At 37.0% G+C, this 18,328-nt stretch overlaps 2 protein-coding genes across 3 annotated transcripts in view; both read right to left on the bottom strand.

The window, feature by feature from the left end:
• The window catches only part of LOC141380994 (major histocompatibility complex class I-related protein 1-like), a 50,537-nt gene extending 38,594 nt beyond the window's left edge, over positions 1 to 11,943 (bottom strand). Inside the window, exon 1 of the mRNA XM_087311901.1 lies at positions 11,835 to 11,943. The gene's annotated coding sequence lies outside the window, so the exon portion shown is untranslated. The remainder of the gene's footprint in view (positions 1 to 11,834) is intronic.
• LOC103909824 (major histocompatibility complex class I-related protein 1) lies at positions 7,036 to 14,088 on the bottom strand. Of its 2 annotated transcripts, none has more exons than XM_087311900.1 (6): positions 13,896 to 14,088; positions 11,715 to 11,966; positions 11,349 to 11,627; positions 10,968 to 11,246; positions 8,749 to 8,883; positions 7,036 to 7,196 (listed from the first exon to the last, which is right to left on the bottom strand). In XM_087311900.1, the coding sequence occupies exons 1-6, from the start codon at positions 13,900 to 13,902 to the stop codon at positions 7,180 to 7,182; spliced, it is 969 nt and encodes a 322-aa protein (XP_087168026.1). In that variant the 5' UTR covers positions 13,903 to 14,088; the 3' UTR covers positions 7,036 to 7,179. The 2 variants fall into 2 exon arrangements, with proteins under 2 accessions (XP_087168026.1, XP_087168025.1); XM_087311899.1 differs by having other exon boundaries at positions 12,193 to 13,896.
• Positions 14,089 to 18,328: the final 4,240 nt, after the last annotated feature.

Here is an 18,328-nt window from a genome sequence, read left to right as displayed (position 1 = left end):
CGCAGTATATAAGCGACTGCCGGAATACTTTGATGACTAGAATGACTGTTCGAATTAAACTGGTGGCTGGCCAGACCTCTGACAAAATTTGCTCGTTTTGACATCTCTGTCATCATTTGATTCACCTTTGAGGGGATGGATTTCAATGTTGTAACAAACTTTTTGATTACTTCCCCGCGCTAATCGAAATGCATCACATGACTGTTCATTTACTGCGCAAGCCCAAGCCCGGCACGACCCCGTCTAAAATGATAGAAATAAAGTCCGAACTCAGCAAAGATCTTCAGCTCTAGTCTGAACTAGTAACATTGTTAAGTCGAGCTGCAAACAATGCAGGGATTAACCTGGACCTGCTATGACTAGCAATGTCCCGTGGCTGCTTTCCTCCTTTCATGTGCGACTCGATGGCTTTAGCCTCATGGTCCCTAACGAAAAGGTATTTTTGCTGAATTTACACATTGCCTCATTGCCACGTCGTTAAATTTACACTTTCCCATCGTTGCATTTTGAACCTCACATCAACAACCGCGTAATGACAGCACGCAGGAGCAGACCAACGTAAGCGTCTGTACTCTGTAGCCGACCTACCGTAATAAGCTAATAAATCACGCAGACTGTCATTTCTCTCCTGTTTCATACATACTAAATGAATCAACTATTAGATATAGTGGACCACTGTGCTTCCCTATCGTCATTAAGTACACCGGCTGAAAATGTAATACCTACAGCCACTTACGGTAAAATTTAACTTAATTTCCCGGATTTTAATTTAAGACATTTTAAGACTTTTTAAGGACCCGCGGGAACCCTGGAAGAGCAACCTGGATAACACCCTATTGAGCAATTACAGACCAATCTCAAATCTCCCTTTTATTGGCAAAATCATTGAAAAAGTTGTTTTTAACCAGGTTAACAAGTTCTTAAACTTCAGGGCGTGTTTAGGCAATTTTCAATCTGGTTTCAGAGCACATCACACTACAGAGAGCGCTCTTATAAAGATAATCAATGATATACGTCTAAATACAGATTCAGGCAAGCTAACAGTGCTGGTATTGTTGGATCTCAGTGCTGCATTTGACACTCATTTGACACTGTCGATCACAGCATACTTCTGGATAGGCTGGAAAACTGGGTTAGGCTGTCTGGCAAGGTCCTCAAATGGTTTAGATCTTACCTTGAAGGTAGAGGTTACTATGTCAGTATAGGTGACCATAGGTCAAGGTGGACACCCATGACATGTGGAGTCCCACAAGGCTTGATTCTGGCACCTCTCCTGTTCAACCTTTACATGCTCCCTCTTAGCCAAGTAATGAGAAAGAACCAAATCTCCTACCACAGCTATGCTGATGACACTCAGATCTACCTAGCCTTACTGCCTAATGACTACAGCCCCATTGACACCCTATGCCAATGCATTGATTAAATGAACAGTTGGATGTGCCAAAACTTTCTTCAGTTAAACAAAGAGAAAACTGAAGTCATTGCGTTTGGGAACAGAGATGAGGTTCTCAAGGTAAATGCGTACCTTGGCACTAAAGGTCAAACGACAAAAAATAAGGTCAAGAATCTTGGTGTGACTCTGGAGTCAGATCTGAGTTTCAACAGTCATGTCAAAGCAGTCAGTAAATCAGCATACTATCATCTCAAAAACATTGCAAGAATCAGATGCTTTGTTTCCAGTGAAGACTTAGAGAAACTTGTTCATGCTTTTATCAGCAGCAAGGTGGATTACTGTAACGGTCTCCTCACCGGTCATCCTAAAAAGACAGTCAGACAGTTGCAGCTCATCCAGAACGCTGCGGCCAGGATTCTGACTAGAACCAGGAAATCAGAGCAAATCACACATGTCCTCAGATCTTTAGACTGGTTCCCAGTTACATTCAGAATAGAGTTTAAAGTATTATTACTTGTCTAAAAATCACTAAATGGCCTAGGACCTAAATACATTACAGATATGCTGACTAAATACAAACCTAACAGATCACTCAGATCATTAGGATCATATAAACTAAAAGTTCCAAGAGTTCAGTCTAAGCAGGGTGAATCAGCTTTTAGCCACTATGCCCCTCGCTTCTGGAATCAGCTTCCAGAAATGATCAGATGTGCTCCAACATTAGGCACATAGAAAATCAAGACTGAAAACACATCTGTTTAGCTGTGCCTTTACTGAATGAGAACTGTGCTGCGTCCGAAAGATTGCACTATTGTGTTTTTCTCTTCTTTTTCATTCTTTTATATCACATTTTACCTGTTTTTATGTTTTTTTAAAATCATTTTTATTATTTGTTTTTATTTTTATTTTATTTGTTTCTTTTATTCTTGTTTATGTAAAGCACTTTGAATTGCCACTGTGTATGAAATGTGCTATATAAATAAACTTGCCTTACCTTGCCTTGCCCTTGCCTTAAATATAAATTTTGCACTACAGTTAATCTCTCACCCTGCAGCATATCTTTTCATAGCATTCAATTTTTAGTCATCAGTTTTTATCAAGGGGTAGTTGTCGAGATCTACCTGAGCTCAAGGCTCCCCTCTCGCCCTTCAAATAGGAGGGAGCCCAGGGCTGAAGAACCTTTGAGCTCAGGGCTCTCTCCCGGGACAGCATGCCGAACTTGCTTATAATCAATCATCAGCTAAGTGTAAACTCTTTAAAACCACTTTGTAAATTACAAATCCTGAGAAAAACCTCTCAAATACAGTAGTTTGAGTATTTGTAATTAGTTACTTTACACCACTGTGTGTAATATAAAATAATGTGTATAAAGATTTTTAATTACTTGTTTATTTACTATTGTCATTTATTTTCTTTGCAGTTTATTGGTATTTTGTTGGACATCATTGGAAGTGTCTGACAAATCACGTTTAAAATCAATTACTTATGAAACTATTAAAAATGAAATTTTCTGCTATTTATTTTAATTGTCATAATTTGAGGTTTAAACTTTATCCCTCTGAACTGAAAGCATGCATAGTGGCATATAGTGGATTGACATAAGAGTAAAAAGTTAGATAACATTATTTATTACAACTTGTACTTTGTGTAGTTAATTTATAAACTAATTTTGAGAGGATCACATGACTATGATTAAACAGCTGGTTCTGCATAACAGTTTTATACAATGGCTATGACAGTTTTTTCAATACATTTAACAAGTTTGCTAAATCTTAACCTCTAAACTAATGTTTAAATTACAATAACAAACGAACACAATACACCATGTCTAACACTGCAAACATGTTTCAAAATAATATAATTGTTCAAAACAGGCTCTCTTCCAACAGAAACATTTAGTCAATCAGAACACACTGACAAGAAAAACTCTCATCAAACAATCATCAGTTAATATCACAGAAACTGCATTATTTTAGGTGTCAGTTCTGCTCTTATATCTGAAACCTCTCTACATTTTAGTTTTGTTGGGTTTAGTAAATGCAGGCGTTTGGCTTCTTTTGCTGCAGAAATTCAATACTAAAATGAACAACCATCCCAGAGTAGCTTTATAAAATGTACAGTTTGTGTAAAAGTTTTCTAAACTCTTAACACAGTTAGCACAACATCCGTCTTCGTGGGCTATACAATAAACACATTTCTTGTTGCTTTGACACAAAATAACATCACAGCTGGTTCCCACTTAGGAACCACACTCATGTGTTGTGGTTTTTTTAAATACATGATCATACTGTATGTTCTAAAAGAGGACTCTTGAGGTTTTTGGAACAGTGAGCGCATCAAACTTCGTCACCTAATACATCCCAGTAAGGTTATGCAATACAGTCATTACTGTACTATACACAGTGGGTTTTGCTGTAAACTACTCTATAAACCTGAAGTTCATTACTGCAGTACATAGTGTAAATGCTGTATTGTACTGCATAGCTACTTTCTGTCTACCTTCATTAGTAGAGAAGTGTGCTATAAGTTTGTGATTTGAGCTGTTTCTCCACCCATCCATGTTACAGTTTTTCTTAGTTGTTTACACACAATTACTTGTACTACAGACACAATTTCTACAACATGTAATATATGCGCCAACCCCCTGAACCAATTCTGCTAAACTGCAAGCACAATTCCTGCTTTACACTCAAATTGCAGGTTTAAAACACACTTTTTTCAGAACACTACACACAATTCTCTGCATTTTACACAATTTTCATGCTGAAATTCTTTTGTTTTCACAAGGAACACACTATCATTCACAATTGTAAAGTCAGTTGTCTTACTTTGCATACTAACTCATCGCATGAGTAAACACTTGTCTCACAGAATTTCAATTTAGAAATCAGAGCTCATCTGGATCATAACTGGTTCACTGCCCACTTACAATTTTTAGTGGTTTATCTCCCTCCATATTCTCCATTCCTTAAACCTATTGAGGAATTGTTTTTTTGCCTGGAGATGGAAAGTGTATGACCGAAATACACACACACGTATACCCCTTCTCCAAGCTATAGTAGTTGATGCTTTTCATGGCAGGATTCACCATGCAAGGTGACATTTCCCCCACTGCTTGGCCAGACCAAAACAGAAAAGAGGATGCAGTATAGCTTCTTTTATTTTTTCTGTAACTGTATTCTGTAAATACTTCTGTTGATGGTACATGTAGACCACGTTATCTGCAACTTTGTGTTGGTTGGGACGAACACTGTGTACACAGTTTTTGTGGGGAAATACAGTAAAATGTATTTGGTATTTGTGTGTTTTGTATAAAACAATATTCTGAAATATTTTACAGTGCACTTCTGTAGGCCTATGTACTGTCTATCTGTAGTAAGTGTAACACTGAACAAAAAAGGCGGACAGTAAGTCATTATGATGAATGGTCATAGTGTTTTACATTGAGCTCATCAGTGTTCAACTGTTCTTATAATTGTCTATTGATGTGATGGCTTGTGTGTGTCATTTGAAAACAAAATTCCATTTTGAGAAGAAATTACATAGTTTTGAATGTAGAGTTTCATTTTGCAGAAGAATTGAAGAGTTTTGCCCAATGTGTGTGTGTTTTGTGATTTGTGTGTGGAGTTCTGACAATATGAGACCGGCTTTCAGAAAATGTGTTTAAACAATTGGAAAAAACTGTAATTTTTTTTCCACATTACCCAATAAAACATCCAGTTTGTTGTCCAAACTAAGGTGTGTGGCAGAGCAGGTGTATTTGTGTTTTTGTCTCTTTATCCATGCAAACTCCACACAGAAACTCCAACTGAGCCGAGGCTCAAACCAGCGACCTTCTTGCTGTGAGGTGACAGCACTACCTACTGCGCCACTGCTTCTATCTATCTATCTATCTATCTATCTATCTATCTATCTATCTATCTATCTATCTATCTATCTATCTATCTATCTATCTATCTGTCTGTCTGTCTGTCTGTCTGTCTGTCTCTGTGTGTGTGTGTGTGTGTGTGTGTGTGTGTGTGTGTGTGTGTGTGTGTGTGTGTGTGTGTGTGTGTGTGTGTGTGTGTGTGTGTGTGTGTGTGTGTAAAATTAATATAAATGGCTGTGATTTTGTCATTAACATTTACATTTATCACTAAAACCAACGATGGATGAAAATATATTGATTGTTTTAAATGCAAATGTTTAGTCAGTCCATAGTCTTTTGCTAAAAGATATAAACAGAAACGAAGCGTGAAACTTTAGAAACATATGAAATATCCAAATCAGATGACAACTCAAGGCTGTCCTATTTGTGCTGAATGTTATCATATAATTAGCAGATTTCCCATATTGTCTTGTGCATGCAGTGAACCTTGTGTAATAAAGGTTCCTATAAAACATTATTGGATGCTGATTAATATCAATAAAATGTCCAATAGCTGAACATTTGTCACCTGGTACATTTTAATAATTAATTTTAAAATGTCAAAATGAAAAACTTTACTAGTATTTTTTATTATTTAACACCAGGGGGAGACAGAGACCACTAACCAAGCTGGGATAAATAACCAGTGTTGTGCAAGTTACTTCCAAACTATAATACATTACAGATTACTCATTACTGTTAATTAAAAGTAAACCCTTACATTACAGTATTACTGTCTCAGAATTGTAATATGTTACATTACTCTTATATTACTTTTTAGTTACTTTCACCAAAATTACTACAGAATTAGAACTTAACATTATAAAACTCTATAATGTTCTATAATGAGCATTTTACATCCAGTAGAAAGTGATTTGATGTTGCAGAATAACTGTGACCTCTCCTGGCTACTAACCATATAGTATATATTTGGCAATGTGAAGGCTCAAGACAATGCAAGAAAGGATGACAGCCAGAATCACAAATGATCTGTTAACAGTATGGTAGAGGTAAAGTGATTATCTGGCAATATCTGTGAATGGCTTGGCTATATTCATATTAGACACAACCGATATGTAAACTCCAATGCCATGACAAAATGCAGATTTTGTTTTTTTTTTCTTATTGTTGCCATTATTGTATTTACTTTACATTCAAGTGGTTCACAACACAAAACTGTCATGCACAAAGTGAGCATGATGAACAGCTTTCTCAGTATAATGTTTGTGCACTGATTTTCTCTGTTTGTGGACAAAACTTCTTCCGAACTCTCACATACGCTGCTCACGCAGACACGCACAAATTCTCACGATCTCTCAAATATGCACTGCTCACACACAAATTTTCTTGCGTGCTCTCAGTACACTGCTCTCTCAGTGAGATTGCATGCAGACTCACAATTTGTGTCTTGTGTTCCCTCTTCCTTTCGAGCTTTTTGATATGTTGTATATTAGTACACTATTTATTAACAATAACCAACATACTAAAATAGACTTATAATTTTTAATCTAATAAACCATAACATTTTTGGCTGTATGTTATATGATGACATATTTCCAGTTTTAAACACTATTAACTATTAAACATCCAAAAGGTGCACCATACTAATAAAAAATTAAAAAAAACATTTATACAGAATAGCAGAAATGTAACTTTAAACGTAATTTCAAATGTAAATAGAAACACTTGATAACTCCAAAAGGAAAAATCCCAATAAACAAGTAGTTAAAATTCATTATTTAAATCACATATTTTCTCTTTAATGTAGAAACAGTCAGATGTCAGATGTGTGTCTGAGATTATCATTCCAAAATGTGCATTGTCTCCACTGAATAAAGCAGTTGTATCTGCACTGAAATGTTCGGATGACTTCAGAAGATTACAGATCATGTTCACCTGAAAATGGAAATAAATGTGATTTATTCAATGGAACTAGGCTAACACAGCTAAACAAACACACTGATTTGTTTGTGTGTACATTTGATGTTCATTTTTTTCAATGAGGAGTGTATTTATAAAAGAGTTTGAAAAGCATCAGGAATATAAACAGAAACGAAGTGTAAAACTTTAGAAACATATGAAATATTCAAATCAGATGACAACTCAAGGCTGTCCTATTTGTGCTGAATGTTATCATATAATTAGCAGATTTCCCATATTGTCTTGTTCATGCAGTGAACCTTTTGTCATAAAGGTTCCTATAAAACATTATTGGATGCTGATTAATATCAATAAAATGTACAATAGCTGAACATTTCTCACCTGATACATTTTAATAATTCATCTTAAAATGTCAAAATGAAAAACTTTACTAGTATTTTTTATTATTTAACATCAGGTGGAGACAGAGACCACTAACCAAGCTGGGATAAATAACCAGTGTTGTGCAAGTTACTTCCAAACTGTAATACATTACAGATTACTTATTATATCTGTGTTGTTGTTATGTTTAATGTTGGGTTTTTTTCTTTGTTTATTTATTTTTCTCACCCTCTCCGCTTCTTACTCAACCCTTAAGTTTCTTTTTGGTTCAGCATCTGTCCATCATCATGACAGTGTTGTGGTTCCACCAATCACCGGATGAGCTCAAGCATTTAAAACCCCGACAGACCAGTGTATGGTGTGCGCTCTACCTTGGCGTACCTTTAGTGCTCCACGCGATCTGTGTGTTTTGGCCTGCTTAGGCTGTTAAGTCATTTATTATCTCAGTTTACGGTGGTAATTCTTTGGATAAAATGATTTGATAGTAGTTGTGGGATTTAAACCTAGCCTGTGACCTTTTTGTTAGGTTTGTTTTAGTTTAGATGGGTTGTTTTTAGATTAGCTTGAGTGTTTTGCCACCCATGTAACTTTGAGTTTTGTAGTTTAATTAGTTTAGTTCAGGTGTCGAGTACACTGAAGATCTCGGTTTTATTTTCATTATTTCTTTTTGTCGCCTAGTTTAGACTTTAGATTTAAGGATTGTTTAGTTTTGTTAAATATTTTTGATTTGCTTAGACTCATTGTTTTTGTTTAAAGAGAATAATTGTAATTTAAAAAAATGAAAAAATAGTAAAAAGCTTAAATATAATTAATTCCTGCCTCATCATCCCTGATCTGCCGCACACATTACATTCGTCTCACCTAAATATTACAGCATCCCACTTAAACATCTTTAAAACACGAAACAATTGTTCATAATTAAGTCAAACCGTTCCAGTTATTTTTGGATATGGAAAGAGACTCGTCTTTTTTGGTGTGCACCAGGTTTTTGGTCTGCATCAAAGGAACCAAGGGAACCAAACAGTCAAGTGAAATGCAAAGTATATAATCTTAAATTTGCAGATTCTTAGTATTCTGAAGATTGTACAGTAATATTGTTTTTCATGCCCCATATAACATGATTCAGTAAAGATTCTAAAAGATCATTATTATCTTAAAGGAAAACATAAAGTCAAATTTGGCCTACCTCTTTCTGTTGGTCCAGGTATACTGTACTTCTGGCCTTTTTTCCAATTTCTTATTGCCAAACCAACAATTATGGCACATACCAACAGCATAGCAACACCAATAGCAATCCATATGTGGTGTTGGTGAAGTTCAACTAAAAGAAGAATTTAGATGAAGATCAGATCAAAATTTTATCTCATATGTTCATCTCATATGTTTATCCTGAGCCACCTCAGCTGACTTCTCTCGTTGTAAAGAAGCAGCGGCTCTACTTCGAGCTCCTCCCGGGTGTCAGAGCTTCTCACCCTATCCATAAGAGTGCGCCCTGCCACCCTTCGAAGGAAACTCATTTCAGCCGCTTGTATCTGAGATCTTGTCCTTTCGGTCATAAACCAAAGCTTAAGACCATAGGTGAGAGTAGGAACGTAGATTGACCGGTAAATTGAGTGTTTTGCCTTTCGGCTCAGCTCCTTCTTCACCACAACAGACATCAACTGCTGCCGCTGCACCAATCCCCCTGTCAATCTCATGTTCCATCCTTCCCTTACTCATGAACAAAACCCCGAGATGTTTACCCTCCACCTGGGGTAAGGACTTTCCTCCAACCTGGAGATGCCAAACCACCTTTTTCTGGTGGAGCACCATTGCCTCGGACTTTGAGGTGCTGATTCTCATCCCAGCTGCGTCACACTTGGCAGCAAACCGCACAGTGCATGCTGAAGGTCCATGTTCGATGAAGCCAACAGAACAACATTGTCTGCGAATAACAGAGATGAAATCCTGTGGTCCCCGAACCGGACCCCCCCCAGCCCAAGGCTGCGCCTAGCAATTCTGTCCATAAAAATTATAAATAGAATTGATGACAAGGGGCAGCCCTGCCGGAGTCCAACATGCACTAGAAACAACTCTTATTTATTGCCGGCAATGCGAACCAGACTCTTACTCTGTTCATACAGGGACGAGACGGCCCTCAACAGATCGCCTCTGACCCCATACTCCATGAGCACCCTCTACAGAATGCCACGAGGGACACGATCGAATGCCTTCTCCAAGTCCACAAAACACATGTGAACTGGTTGGGCATACTCCCATGAACCCTTGAGCACCCTGGTGAGGGTATAGAGCTGGTCCAGTGTACCACGGCACGGATGAAAACCGCATTGTTCCTCCTGGATCCTAGTTTCAACCATTGGCCGGATTCTCCTCTCCAGTACCCTGGCATAGACTTTCCCCAGGAGGCTGAGGAGTGTGATCCCCCTATAGCTGGAGCACACCCTCTGGTCCCCCTTCTTAAAAATAGGAACCACCACCCCAGTTGCCCAGTCCAGAGGAACTGTCACTGACCTTCATTCGATGTTGTAAAGACGTGTCAAAAACGACAGTCCCAAAACATCCAGAGACCTAAGGCCGTACTCACACTAGGTACAGTTGCCTCGAACCGGGCCAAAGCACGCTTGTCCCCCCTCCCGTCTCCCCCGACGGCCTCGCACTCACACCACAAATGGGCCTCGGCACGCTTGCGTCATAGCTGCTGCTGCAGAAGCGCTCTCTCACTCAGCAGCACAGTTGAGATTCCTCTAGTTATATCGTTTCAGTCGTTTATTATGCAGTGACATGCAGTCAAATATTTCGCCAAACAGTTCTTAGGGATGCGTTGACACGCAGTCAGATATTTCGCCGAACAGATCTGCCACTTTTGGCGCTCATAAACAATCATAAAGCTCTCTTGCTGCAGGAATGAGGAGGTCTGCTGAAGCCGCGCAGCTGTCGTGCAGTGAGGGGTTTTCGTCTTTAATAAACTACAGCAGTTTGTGTTCACTGAACAGTAAGAATTATTAATAAATCCACATGAAACAGTGCCTTAAAAGTCATGTCTCGCTTTCAGTTTCGGGCATTGGCGCGTTTTGCACAAGCGTACCGTGCCAAAGCCCAAGTGAACCGCGCTCAGGCACACCTCTTCCAACCGGGCCAGGGCCAGCCAAGTTAACCGTGCTTGAGCCCGATTCAGCGCACTCACACTTCTCAAACGATTCGGGAAACGGGCCTGGGCACGGTACGGATGGCATAGTGTGAGTAGGCCCTAAGATACACAGGGTGAATCTCATCCACCCCCGCTGCTTTGCCACTGAGGAGCTTGCAAACTACCACAATGACCTCAGCTTGGGGGATGGGTGAGTTCACCCCTGCATCCCCAGTCGTCTCTGCTTCCACTTGTTTATGTGTGTAAAAGATAATTACCCAAATCAATGTGATATTCTTCGCCCATGTGTTTTGCAGAGCAGGTGTAATTGTGTTTTTCTCTCTCCTCTGCGCTGATCTCCAGACTCTTCCTCATCTGGTACGTCCCGTCTCCATTGGGCAGCAGATCTCCTCCAGTGAACTCATGATCAGATACAGGCTGTCCATCTCTTAACAAGGTCAGGTTGATGTGACGAGGGTAAAATCCTGTCGCTAAACAACTCACTACAAACCCTCCAGAATCTGAAGCTTTCTGGATGAGCCTGACTTGTGGTTTCACTAAAAAACAGAATTATAAAATTAAATATTTTGATATATAATATAATATATAAAAATAGGTGCAATTTAAAAATATTCTATAGACACACATTTTCTTTTTACCTTTTCTATTTATTTCTATTTCTCTTTTTTTGACGTAATTCTTTAGAGTATCTATACACACTGGGTAAAAGAACTGTTCAAATTTCATCTTGAATTCTTCAAGGTGGGGTTTCAGCAGATCTTGTCCAATAGTTGCAGTCACAGTATAAGAAAACGTCTTGTTGAAATAGCACAACTCATCTGTGGTGCAGCCTTTGGCAGCATCTTTAGTAATCATTTTTCCAGAAGTGTGAAAGTCCAGCAGCTCACAGACAACTAGTGTCTGATAAACATCAAGACCTGTGATGGAAATGAAGGAACATACTGTGAAAGATCAGCCTCTATTACACATGGGAAACTTTTTTTTATCGAGCCACGTCTGCTTACTGTCATTTTTGTTGTCTTGCCCCAGCAGTCGCGATCTTCTCATAAAGGATTCATGCATGTAGTGACTTATACTAATGATGTAATCTGAATGAATCACGTCATCCTCATTTGTTGTATTACCTCTTGGAATATAAGTCTCTGAATTATAGTATCCAACTGTGATGTCATCCAAAGTTGTCGTATAACTAAATTCTGGAAATTGTGTTTTTCCTTTAATATAGGTTGAGAACAACCAAAAAGAGAGACTTGAACCTGAAATACAAAATGCTTATCCATGATGTGTTTATTTTCTAAGTATTGTGCCTTCAAAGTTAGACACGTAGGCTGAGACTTTCACTTTCACTTAGAAAAAAAAAAACAATAAAGCCTACTATGAAGATCTGTAAAAAGATAACTTGTCTGAGTTCGATAAGATCAAATTGAAAATGTATTTACCAGCAATCAGTTTAAACAATTCAAAAAAATTTTAAAGACTTACCGTTTGAATCTGAAGCAAATGTTGGAGAGAAAAATACTAGTAACATAAGAATGGTATCCATTGCCTGACATTCTTTCGGTCTGTCGAGTTTTTAAAAATAATTTGCTCAATAGCTAATTAAACACATTGTTTATATGGTAAATGTAACAAGATTACAAAACAAATACATGTTCAGTGACTTGAAAAACATCCGAATGAAGGATTTAATTTTCGCCGTTGATCGTGCAGCAGTTTTTTAAAAATGCAGTCATTCCAGTTTAGGTGGCTCATGCAACCGTTTAGCTAAAAATATTTGACAACTCAATGCTGTTCCAGGTGTGGTAAACATTTATTATATGATAAGCAAGTCAGATTGCAATATTGTTTTCATTATACAGCAAGCCTTTTGTGCTATGCTGTATTCCTCTAAAACAGTGGTTCTCACACTGTAGTACGTGTACCACGTGTGATACACAGGCTTCCTTCTAGTGGTAAGCCAAAGAATCGCTGAATAATTAAAGTAAAAAAATGAACACACTTTTAATTCTTATGATACGTACGATAACACCGATGTGACCAGTAAAATGATTTCAGTAGGCTAAACCTTTCGTTTTCTTTTCAATTTTCTAATGTTTGTATTCTATCATTTGAAGCTAATTTCCTCCCATATTTGTAACCGTTGTTGTAGGCGTATTCTGCATTTTTATATCCCAATGTTGACAGGTATAGTTTTATCACTTGCTTTTCTGACACACAAAGCCTAAGCACATCTAATTTCTAATTTTATCATGTAAATCCAATTTGTATATTTAAAATACAAGTTAATGTCTAGATTTTAAACTTATACAAATAAGTTATATATACATGCAACATATTTCAAAATTTATCGAAAAGAGCTTATATATTCGAATATGATGACAAATATCCATATTTATGAGGTCCAAGGAACATTTCCAGGTTTTAATGAATAGGCTACTTCATGATAATATCTTTACATTTAAGTACAGCAGATTTGTTTTTACTTTTAAAAACCATTTTTAGTTTAAAAGCACATTTTTATTTAAACGCTATTATTTCTTTTTACCTATAAGCACAGAGAAGTGATAATGTTCAAACTATGTGTCATGTTTAAAGTGGTTGACAATAATAAATATTCAAAATAATATTAATCTGTCACATGCAGTGCAGTAGCTGCTTAATTAGGCCAATTACGCTACTGTATTTTAATACTGGTCATTATGGTGGTACCTGGAGTGACCTTTTTTTTTTTTTGAGGAGATACTTCTTCTCAGAAAAGTTTAAAAACCACTGCTCTAAAACACTATTGGAGGCTGATAAGTAATAATTATTATTCATTCATTTTCGTTTCGCTTACTCCTTTTATTAATCTGGGGTCGCCACAGCGGAATGAACCACCAGTAATAATTATTAATAAATGTATATTAAAACGTTTTGTTACTGTGTTTAGTTCTTATGCAAATATTTTAGCAATGAAGCGGTCTGCAACTATCTCGAAGTATTACAAAAATGACTAGTAGCCTACTTTTTATAATTTACTTAACATTAGGGGAAGACAGAGAGACCACTAATAATATAAAAACCCTCACAGAATTTGTAAACTGTTTAGAACACCTGAATTCTATAGCTTTTTTGTATTCTATAGTCTTTGATAATACATCTGCTAACACAGACTGATCGTTTCTGTAACGAATATGGCAGCTTACCATTCATCCGCCCACCAGAGGGAATATTGACTGGGTACTTCCTCGGTGGTACTTCCTGGTAGCCACCATATATAAGCACACGGCTTATGTCTGTTTTTTTGCGAAGTATTGCCAGTTTCACTGCCTTCTAAGCGTTTTCCTACTGCTGTTTCTGCCATTGTGTTATGACCTTTTTGCCTGCCCTTTTGACTACTGTTTTTGGATTTTGGACTCTGCCTTGTTTGCTTTTACGGACTGCCTCTTTGTTTGCTTGCTGTTGCCTGGTTTATAATCATGATTCTGCCTTTGTTTGATGCTAGCTGTTTGTTTACAGTTTTTTTGGATTGCTTACACACTAAAATTAAAATTAGTACACTATTAGCAAAACCTTACACACAAGTATCAAAACATCAGCCCATATTTGCACAACTATAAGCACATTGTCAACTTAACACTTGTTGCAAAACTCTACACACAGTGATTTGCAAAACACTAAACACACTTAGCATACATTACACACTAAAATCTATCATGAAGTCACTTCATTACAATACCAAAGCACGGACTGTCAAATTACTGCACCGTCCAACCAATTGGTTCAACACAGTCGTCAGGTGTGCAAACACTTGTTTGATTAATTGTAGACACATCAATCAGGTGTTTAAGCACTATAAAATGACAGTTTCGATGAAAACCATCAGGTCTCAATATCAACACACACGCCATAAAAAAAACCTATTCAAATGAAGCAAATTTATTGTTAATTTCGAAAGGGTGAAAGACTGGCATGATTATGCAGAGTTATGTATTCACTTGTGATCTTGCATACTGTCTCATAATCTTTTACTGTACTGTAATACTAGATTTACACTGAACTACACAATTTTGCCTGACACTGTTCTTCATGTAGTTTTATGAATGGATGGAGAAGAGAACCAGCATGTATTCATTTACGTAGATGATGGTGTGTTCAACCTGACGAGAACACAGAGTAGAAGAAATCATTGGCCACAGGGCTATAGTCAATGTCTCAGGGCAACGTGTGGAAAATGTACAGTAACACTGTGCAGCCATTACAAAGAATGGGGTCCTCCACTGCCATGACCATATGGGCCCTTACAACACAGCACATACACTTACATTCTTGGACCAATTGCACAACATAACAGCAGTAAATCAAATCGGTCATGCGCAATATATTGTTGTCTGGAACAATGTGTCTTTTCCACCGTTCTGCTCTGGTTCAGAACTGGTTTCAGCAACATCCACATTTCACCGTCCTAAATCTTCCAGCATACTCTCCATTCCACAACCCTATAGAAGAGTTTTCTCGGCATAGTGGTGGATGGTATATGACCTCCATCTTCAGGCTAAGGTACCCCTAATCCAAGCCAGTGAGGAGGCCTGTGATCAGATGGAGGTAGCAGAAATACAAGATTCTACATTCAAGACATTTCTTTCCAAGGTGTCTTGCTAAGGACAACATTGCAATTGAAAATTCTCATGCCAGTTTAATACGTAAAGTGACATGTTACAGTACTTTGAATCTTCATGCCAACATGTTGGACATGTTGAGGAATAAATGAGTTCCTTCAAGGTGCAACATTGTTCTTGAGTAGTGTTTGGTGAATTTACTTTATATTTGTACTTTGTTGATGGTAGCTTACTCTAATCATAGGGAAGCAGAAGTGCTAAAAGTGTTTTAGGTTTATCACAGCAGTGTGTAACTCGTGCAAACAGTGTATAGTAAATGTAAAAATGTGTGTTTCTTATGGTAAAAAAGTGTGTTTTTTGAACATAAGTCTATAGTTTATAAGAGTGTTTAATTATGCAAAGGATCTGTAATGTTTTGCTAATTGGGTGTGTGGTCGTGCTAGTTGTGTGTACTGTTTTGAAAACACGGGGCCTGTTATGAAAATCGTGCTTAAGCAATCCAAAAAAACTGTAAAAAACTCCAGCTTTTGGATTCATTCCGCCTTCATGTCTTCACCTACGGCTCCCTCACAGTTTCACTTAACCCCAACATGTCTTCTTCAGGAACCAGAGTTTTTTTTTTTTTACCACAGAAGTGCCATTAGTCACGGATTTAGATTTTATGAACCAAGAGTGATGTACTGAGGGTTATCAAATTGACCCTGTTTTTATTTTACATGAATTTCCCCTTTAAGATCAATACAATTGATGCGAAAAAAGAGTGTCAAAAAATGTGAAAACATGCTCTAAATTTGTGACACGGTGGTGCAATAGGTAGCGTTGATGCCTCACAGTCACAGCAAGAAGATCACTAATTCAAGCCTTGGCTGGATCAGTTGTCATTTCTGTGTGGAGTTTGCATGTTCTCTCCGTGTTCGTGTATAAGTGAATGGTGTAAGCTATATTGTCCGTAGTGTTTGAATGAGTGTGTATGGGTGTTTCCCAGTAATGGGTTGCAACTGGAAAGTTATCCGTCGCGTAAATATATTCTGGATAAGTTGGCAGTTCATTCCACTGTGGCAATCCCAGATTAAGAAAGGGATTAAGCCGAAAAGAAAATGAATAAATGAATATTTTCATTTCCACATTCGTCATAAGTAGAAGTCGTGTCTTGTGTGAAAGTGTGTAATGCTACTGGATTACACTGGCAACACCCGGGAAAAAAGATAGTAGTTAAGGAGTCAAACAAAGAAAAAAAAATCATTTGTTGCTGCCATTGGACAGTAGTATCAGAATGCTGACTTGTATGTGCAAGCTGAGACATGGAGTCAAATGCTCTCAATGGAGCTATAGGAAGGGAGAGGGTTAGGTGTGCGCATTAAAAGCATTTGGAAGGAGGTTCAATTTAAGCAGAGAAGTTTTTCAAAGATGGGGTGGTTGTGGAAATATCTAAAATAGACATGGAACACCCTTTTGAAGGGTGTTGGTGTTTGGTTCTGGGGTTTGTCTTGTTGTTTCTTACTGAAATATAAATGTCTTCAATAAAACATTCTCAAATCTGACAATGGGTCTTCTCTTTACTCACTGTTGTGGTGGTCCATCTGATTTCTTTACAGTAAGCATATGCTAGACATGACACTTTTTCTTTTCTTCAAAATGGATTTACATTATAATGGTAACAAATAAATTGTTTCAGTTCTTCTTAACAAACAATATTCATTATGGTTAACAAAAATATATGTGTAAAAAGAGTATGGTATAAAACCAAGAAATCACTCACACATGCAGATTGACTCTAAAGTCGTGTATTTTTATTAGTCAAAGATATTGGCTGGCAAATCTATTTAAACAAACCTATAAAAGCAGACAACAATAGAGTTAAAAAAATGAAATGTAAAAGAATAAAAGTTATTAAAATGTGCTTTTTGAGCTTGAGCAATATTGGTTAGCATACTGGACGTGATCTTTTTCTGATTGGTGTAACGGATGTGCTAGTAATTACTTTTATTTAGTAATTGTGCTTTAGATTACTAATACTATTACTAAAATTGTGAAGAAGCAGGAGTGATTACCAGCTCTGGCCTGCAGATGGGGATACAGCATTACAGACACAACTTTTAACTCATAGTGGAAATGTACTTGAACGGTACTGAACTGTTCCTTCTAAAGGAAAATAAAACTCTCATGACAGTAGGGGAGAGCGAAAATAATGAACAAAGTAATGGGGTTAGACTAAATATAATTTTTTTAACCAACAACACACAAGCCTCTCCTACAAATGAGCACTGAAATTATAATTGTCGGACCCATGGTTTCTGTGAGGTATTGTCAATAAGTGCCAGGAGTAAAAATGTTACTATTTACCCCACCTGCAGGCAAGTTGTAACAGATAGAGGGTTAGTTGTAACACATGCATTTCAAGGCAGATATCACGCAATTAATTTAACTTCTGTTTACTTTAAATAGTAGCTATATTTCCTTAGTAAGTGGCTCATTTCTTTTTTATTCTACACAGCACAGTATGTTTATGTATTTGTCTATTGGATAAACACATTTGAATCTATTTGCATTATTATAAAATGCATTTATTTGCATCATTAGCAATAAAATATTTTTTTTCTGTTAAAACAATATTTTCTATTAAAAAACATTTTTATTAAAAAATTCCCAACATTACACTCAAAATTTAAATATATATATATATATATATATATATATATATATATATATATATATATATATATATATATATATATATATATATATATATATATATATATATTGTTTGTCCAACAGTGTGTGGCTTAATTGTAACACCCTGTTACAACTAACCCCATTGTGTCATGTTTTTCTCAAAACTGGCTAGCAGTCACTGTGTCGCTTACATATTTCAAAATGGTTCCATCTTTTAGCCTAGAAGACGGTGATCACAGCAATATAAATATATACTTCCCTTCTTAGACTTTACAGACCTGAAACTTGCTTATAGCACTTATTCATTGTTGCTCTTGGTTGTGTAAATTGCTTCCTTGTCCTCATTT

Source organism: Danio rerio, chromosome 25 (genome assembly GCF_052040795.2).
Source record: "Danio rerio strain M-AB ecotype USA chromosome 25, GRCz13ab, whole genome shotgun sequence".
In the NCBI taxonomy this organism is placed as follows: domain Eukaryota; kingdom Metazoa; phylum Chordata; class Actinopteri; order Cypriniformes; family Danionidae; genus Danio; species Danio rerio.
The sequence above is the reverse complement of the archived record's forward strand: the minus strand, read 5'-3'. Positions and strand labels throughout refer to the sequence as shown.